We start from the raw sequence: 7,927 nt of genomic DNA, 5'->3' as shown, positions 1-7,927 counted from the left end.
TGATTAAAATTTGTGGCAGCCGCTATTTTTCTTTTAGCTATGATTGAGATTTCATAATATGCGGAGAAGAAGGCAATTTCCCCTACGATCTTTCTCGTTTTGCAAGACAGTAATAAAACAACTGCATTTAGGATTTCTGATTCCTTTTTATACTTGGTCTCGTGTTGATGTGCTGTCAAAATAAATGTCAAACTTTGTATACAAGAAACGGCCTAGCAAGAATATTAGAGGACGGTGATCAGTCACCAACTTCTTCTAGCAAATAAGAAGCTGTTGAATTTATTCACAATGCTAGTGCTTTCCTTTTTCCCGATTTGGCTATATTTTTCTCTCATTCTGTTAGTGTACGAGAAGCAAAATCACTTGCTCACTCGGAACCAACTGTTAGGGTATCGGCGATAACACAACCTAGACCATACTTTGAACTGTCACATGTAAGAATTATGTTGCTGTTGGGATCGTTGGACAATCCAACATATTATCATTTAGCAGTAAACGCTTAATTTATTCCAAAGCTTTATAAAAAACATGAAAAAATATTCTGTTACTCAAGAAAAAAGGAATCATAATAATAATCATATACCTTACTGCAGACCATTGTTTATAAGTGAACAAATACCCACAGTTTTAATTTGTACATATTTTATTGTATAGAGTTAAGCTGAGGATTAATTCTTCCTTGTTTAGGAGTAACACTCACAACTACAACACCAGATACAGAGATTTACTTGATTTACCTCATGTTAGGCTTAGCAAGACACTCTTATTCTTACGTAGGCTTAAGTATGTTCAATAAACTTCCTAGAAATACTTGTAATATTGAATTTAAATGCTTTAAAACAAAGTGTACTGTTGGCTACTAAGGAATCCTTCTTACAGTGTAAATGAGTTTTTGGATGATATTTACATTAGCTTTAATTGATGACCTTGCCTAATCTGTGATATTAATGTTTAACTTGTTTGCATTTTTTTATATAATGGATTTTTTTTTACTTTTTATCATCATTATGGTATTATCATTTTAATTGTTCTGATTGCTTTTTTCTGGAGTAACAGAATGTTTGTTGTGTTTTTGACAAAGCTTTTGAATAAATTACCTTAAAATGAACTTTAAGTGGTAATTAGTTTTGTTTTTCAAATATTGACTAATTTTCATTGTTGTACTTGGCTTTATCTGTGTTACCATTTGTTAATTATTAGTTTTAATTTTTTGTGAAGAATAAATTTTATTTCTTGAACTGTCCTCCTTCGTAGACTAGTGGATATAGTTTATCCTAACTGAGAGATCACGGGTTCAAATCCCGGGGAGGTCCAATCATACAGGAATACCAGCCACAGTGTATTAAAAACAAGCCAGCATAGCTGAGAACTGAGGCTTTAAAGAGATAGAAAAGAAAATACTTGAATTCTATTTTAACTTTAAGTAAAGATGTACCAGTAAAGACATAACTAGTATTTACTATTATTTGTTTTGTAATGCCATGTGGCAATTTGACTTCAACTGTATGAGTTACCAACTTGTTTTTGTTGCAATACAGACTTTGACTATGACACAAACCACAACTATTTGATGTTTTGATTCAATTTCCTATTCAACGGATTCAAGAGTGAAGATAATATTGGCAAAAGTACACTAAACATTTTGTATTTTAAGATAAGACTTTAATTAGTTGTGTTATATGTTGTGGTTTAGATGCTCTTATAATCGCTAGAGTAGGTTGTTCACTCTGCTGAAATTTTTAAACAACAAATAATACGCAAATGATTAACAGTGTTAAGACGTTGACTGTGACAGGCGCCATAGAATGCACGCTGTCTTACTAGAGTATATATCATTATTCAAAATAGATAGACCAGCAGTGAAGTTGTAATAACATGTATTATGGCTAGACAGTTATTTTACAGCAGTTTAAGAAAATTATAGATTTTTGAAATAAATCAAATATGTATATATATATACATATATACATATATATATATACATATATATATATACATATATACATATATATATATATATATATATATATATATATATATATATTTGTAATTAAAAACTAACATATGTTCAAGGTAACAAAAAAAAAAAAGGAACTTCAAGGCTTTATAGTTAAAACCGAAAGCCTGCTTTTAGCAAGCTAGAGGAAAAGATGTATGTATGTATGAGTATGTGTAAAAATCAAAACAAACGGAAACTTTGTCAAATAAGGTTATGCTGCACATTGCTTACTAATTTGAATGAAATTGCAGAAGAGATTCTAAATTATGGCTCAAACGTTTGTCCGGAATTTCGACTTAGAATCCATTAAGAAAACATTACAAATGCAACAAAAATCGGTAGGTGACGTTAGCTGTGTAATTTGGGATGCTGCTATAGTGTTGTCAAAATATTTAGAAATTCTCTGCAGTAACAATCAAGAATATCTAAAGAACAAACAAGTAATTGAACTTGGAGCTGGTTTAGGATGTGCAGGGCTAGTTGCTTCATGTTTTGGGTGAGTTAAAAAAAATGTTAAAGGACTTTAATAAGTGGCCTATACTAGTTAGTTTGTTATTATTGTAGGATTTAATCTATTATCCTACTTGAATATTGTATAATTATATTAATAATTAATATAAAGCACTTAGTTACAATCTCTTAAATAATAAAAGAGCTATAAAGATCGAACACAACAGTTAGAACTGAAAATAGGAAAAACCTCATAAATAAAATAAAATCACAGCAATGAGAATATAAGCGAAGTCACAGCCATAAAATATATAATATAACTGAACAGTACCCATAAATATAAAATTAAATTATAACCCTTTGAACTGTGTCATTTTGCAGTATTTATTCTGATGACAAGGTTCTGTTCATGCCACTGTCAGAAAAATGAAAATAGTAGTTATGGTTTTCTGGCTTTATAAATTTACACAAGGTACTCAAAAGAACTTAAGTAGACACATATTACAGACATTTATTGCTATTGAGTACAAATAAGTAGGATAAATCAGATAAATGAAATAGATATTAACTTGTAACCACTTTATTAAGTTAACCACTTAATTGCGTGTTATAGGTTACTTCATAGTTACCTATAACCTTGATATGTACTGTAATATGGAAGATTCCATTAGCATTATGACTAACTTAGTATCTTTAAGAAAATGACACATATAAAATGTTTTGACTTTCTTCAGAGCTCACGTAACGATGACCGACTTGCCCGAAGTGTTGGAAAACCTTACAAACAACATAGAGTACAATAAGCCGATCTGGGAGTCCTGTGGTGGGAGCGCACAAGCAAAGCCGCTCAAGTGGGGTTCATCAGACATTGACACATTCTCACCACCTGATGTGTTAATAGCTACAGACTGTGTATATTACAAAGAGGTTAGAGAGCTTTTGGCTTAGGAATGCTTTTTGTCCTATATCTTTTATGTTTAACTATTAACAAAATATAAACAAGTCATTAAATTAGATATTTACAATTTTTATCTCCTCTTAAGCAAGTAACAAAATTTAAAAAATGCTAAACTGGTTCATAAACCCTTAGAAGTGAGAGAAAGCTTATTCCTTTCAGTTATATGGTATACTGATTCAGAACTGCATATTTAATGTTATTTTACAATCAGTTTTGTATTAATTGTGACCAAAACCATTATTTCATTGACGTGAAGTTCACAATGTTCTTGACCCTTAGCACGTCACTAATAAATCCATTAACTTTCCCATAACGCCAAGACGAGTAAAAAAACTTTGTTTCTAAGTTCAAAGCTAATTTTTACTATAGCTAAATTATGAAAGGTAAAGCAATAAAAGTATAAAACAGGGCATTTTCCTTAAAATTAGCATATTTATTGATAAAAATAAAAAAAAGATCTATTTACAAAACTTTTTATTTCAAATAAATTTCAATTCCATTGTAAAGTGTAACTAAACTGAAAAGTGTAAATACATTTTACTTTAAAACAGGATAAATATTTCAAACTAATCACAATACTACCACATAGTGAACAATAATAACGGGATATGTAATAGACGAACGCACTCGTGACAACCGAGAAAGCAGTAATACTCGCTACGGATATGTTTGGTTATGTCTCTGTAGGGGACGCAGAACTGACGAGCAGGTAGTCAGAGTATGACAATGGGCGCTCCCTTCCCCCTGCCGCTGAGTGAAGGTCGTTTATAAATACTTCCTTGGCAACCACAATAAGCACGAAGCCTGCATGAGGCATTTCAAAGGCCTTTTGTGAACTAAAAATCTCTCCAAGAGATATAATCTATAATATCGGATATAACTGTATTTGGCGTTTTGGTCAAAGTCTGCCATTCTGATATATCCGTCTACGGCGTGGGGAGGGTTAAATAATATATTAAAATCATGATATCAGGAATCACTGCCTCTCATACTTCAGATTCTGAATGTAATCACATTCTACACACTTCACACTATGGAAGATAATGTACAAAAAAACACTGACACACACTTTTCATGTAACAAAAACACATATTTTAACTTTTACACATAAATTAGCTATGGTGGGAAGGTTTGAATTAATGAGAATACTGAGTTTAGCTCTAGTTCAAATTTATTTTAGTTTATTGAATTAAGTTCAATTTTTATGTTAAGGGATGAAATTATAAGAGGTTTTGAATGCTACTTGATATAACTGCTTTACCAAAATACTTTGTATTTAATTTCTATCTCTTTCATCTTATTGTCTTGGTTCTTCAATAATCTTTGTTTTGTATCCATTATTTGGTCAATATATTTTATATCTAATCTACATTGGAAGTTTTTCTAAATATCATTGATTTAAATGGAGCAATTTTTGGTGACATGAATGATAAGACGAGGAAGGGATAACTAAGTCTATGTATGTTGGTTTTCTGTAAATGTTAAAATCGTTTTTAGTTATTGCCAAATCAAGATAGCTAATTGCATTGTTGTATTTAATTTCCTAAGTAATATTTTAATTAGGATGTACTTGGTTTAAGTATTTTTGATAATCTATTTGTATTTAATTCTGCTTTAATAGGCTAACTATACTAACAATATATCTGTAATAATAAACTACTTGCATTAAATTTTGTTTTTATAATCAAGGAACTGCTGTCAGCCAATAACTCAGATAGTGGTGATTCTATTGGCAATCCTTTATTTTAGATATAGTAATTGTTGTTAAATGTGAAGTAATTTAGTTTTAGAGTTACTTTTGTGAGTTCAGTTTTATCAAACAATTAAAATATGAGTTTTTATTATATTCTTTGTGTTTACAACCATTTTGAGATCAGCGAATTGAATTTTTAACTGCTGTTTGAAATTGAAGTATTTGATCATGAAATTAATGTAGAAAATAATTTGGATAATTACTCTCATGCATGACCTCATACAATTTTAATTGTTTTATTTTATGTGTTCCTTAAAGTCGTCTATATAAAAATACATGTGGAGTAAGATAGAAAACAAAGTCCAGTAGTAAATTAGTAAAGAGAGAAATAATTTATAGAGATAACTTATTGCATAATATTATTTGTTTTACTGTTGCAGTCAGTGGAACCGCTTGTACAAACTATGGTAGCTCTGTCATCGGACAAGACAGAAGTTATTGTTTGTCAAGAAGAACGAGATACAGACCAGCAGCAGCATGCTTGGAAATTGTTCACAGAACTGTTTACCAAACATTTTCAGTATATCAAAGTGCCTTTGAGGGACCAACATTCATTATATTCTACAGATGAAATAGTAATCCTTAGGGGCAAGAAAAAGTCTCAACTTTGATTCATAACCTGTAATGAAATGTACAAAGACACATTTTTATATTTAAGGAGAATATTGTGAAGAATTATCTGTCAAACAGAATTTAGTGTTTAAAATCAAAGCAATAACAGTTAAAATACTTTGTTTTATGAATATTTTTCAGTTAAACATTATCGACTGTGAAGCTGCCTATTTACAAGGTTTATCCGGAAAGTAAGTACTGTTTTTAATAAGGACAACTTATTTTAATACATGGCAGACAATACATTAGACTACACAGTTTCCATCATTTTTCAGTCACTTGCAGTGCATGACCTTTCTTAAAGAAATATCCTGCTTGTAAAACAGCCATATGAACTCTGATTTGTATGTTGTCATCACACTCAAAGCCATTATCACTTAGTTCACATCTCATGTTTAAGAAAAAGTGATATTCAGCTGTGCCAAGGTGACTCCTGGAATCAGGAGTCCACAGCCATCTGAAGGGATTAAAAAACAATATCTGCGATGAAAACGTTAACAACAAACTCTTTGCGGAGGATAAAATGTAGCTAAATTCAACATTTACATGAAATAAACTCTTTCAACCATAGCAACATGTGTTATGTCTAAGTAGTATGTTCAAATCTCATGGAAAACACTTCTCAAAACTTGTGGAATTTGTCATTGTGAATCATTGTCTTTTTTATTTTCTCATTAATTCTATTAACCAAGTCACAATTTCACTATAGAAGGCCTCCCATTTCATGTTTTATCTTGGAATTATATCCGTCTTCCATTGAACTGCCTAACCCATTTTGCACCACTTGTTCACTCTTTGCACCTTCACCATAAATCTCTCTAATTTGACAATGGATTTCGGCAGCCTTGACATTACGTGCATTCAAAAACCAAATCTAACATTCAGCAGAATCATCAGTTGTTTTAAACGATTACAGTAAATATGAAACACAAGGTTAATCAACCACATTGGCATCATGTGCGGATTGGAGACAGAGCAAACGGTACTTATTATCCAGTTGCACTTGTGACTTACAGTTTTATTTTTAAAGTTGTCAGTGATTTATTTTTTGTAAAGGTTTTATATGTATACGTATTTTAATTTTAGAAATTACATTATTAAAACTATAAAGTTTTATTTTATTCGAATCCTTCAACTCCGTTTTTACCCACGCATATCGTAGGGGGGGGGGGGGGGAGAGATAGAAAGGGCCTCTAGATCTTCATCATTTTGATAAAAAAAAATAATCAAATTGAAAAGTTATCTGGATCCGCAACTTGAAAAGTGCCAGCATTAACGGAGTGTGTTGTCGCTGTGTATAAATGTATAGTTCAGTATAAAACATAGATAAAGTCTGTTTAAACTGGACTCACTCATGACTATGTCAAAAAGTAATCCAAACAATTAGGAATAAAAATATTCAGCTTTATTATTATGTTACTGTTATAGCTAGTCCCCTGAAGTGTTGCTTTTTAAATAGTTAACATATTTATAGAAATTTCCATTACATACAGTAAGCCTCTCTGAAATAGTAATTTCCAATCTCATAAAAGATTATTCATTATGAATATTTTTCCTCTTATTTAAGGAATGAGGATGTTCATGGGATATCAAGTGTGTGTGATCAAATTTAAAAAAGGGTGATAACATAACTAAACTTCTATGAAGGCTTTTTTCAACTTCTGATTATGCCGTGTAATAGCCAGCGTAGCGGTTGCATGCCATGATGTGCAGCATATGATTGCACACTCCTCTACTATGATTTCAGTTACTTCTGACTGTACAATGCTATTTCCAGTGTTGGTCTGGAGATGTAAGCATGGCTACTGTGATTGATTCTTGTGTGATTGGCATAAATCTTGTGGAGAGCTGCCGTGAGCACTTTAAAAAACCTTCAAATATTGACCGTTTTGGGACACTACGCATCTCTGAAACAACCTGCCTGAGGAACTGCCCTGCACAACTATAATACGAGACATGCCAACCTTTTCAACCTGCCAGCTCACAGAACCTCTATTTGCAAGAAAACCAATATATGCCGGTATTAAAGTTCTCAACCACCTACCTCAAGATCTCAGGGAAGAAACTGGTGCTATATTAAAGAAGAAACTGAAGAATCTCCTAATGGACAATCCAATTTACTCTATGAATGAATTTTTTCAAATGACCTGGACTT

General features: G+C 31.5%; 1 protein-coding gene across 1 annotated transcript; it reads left to right on the top strand.

The window, feature by feature from the left end:
- Nucleotides 1–2,148: 2,148 nt before the first annotated feature.
- LOC124361950 (protein N-lysine methyltransferase METTL21D-like) lies at nt 2,149–6,878 on the top strand. Its single transcript, XM_046816035.1, has 3 exons — nt 2,149–2,495; nt 3,184–3,376; nt 5,541–6,878. Exons 1-3 carry the CDS (start codon nt 2,266–2,268, stop codon nt 5,769–5,771), a joined length of 654 nt encoding a protein of 217 aa, XP_046671991.1. The 5' UTR covers nt 2,149–2,265; the 3' UTR covers nt 5,772–6,878.
- Nucleotides 6,879–7,927: the final 1,049 nt, after the last annotated feature.

Source organism: Homalodisca vitripennis, chromosome 5, assembly GCF_021130785.1.
Source record: "Homalodisca vitripennis isolate AUS2020 chromosome 5, UT_GWSS_2.1, whole genome shotgun sequence".
NCBI lineage: Eukaryota > Metazoa > Arthropoda > Insecta > Hemiptera > Cicadellidae > Homalodisca > Homalodisca vitripennis.
This window is presented reverse-complemented; position numbering and strand designations above follow the sequence as displayed.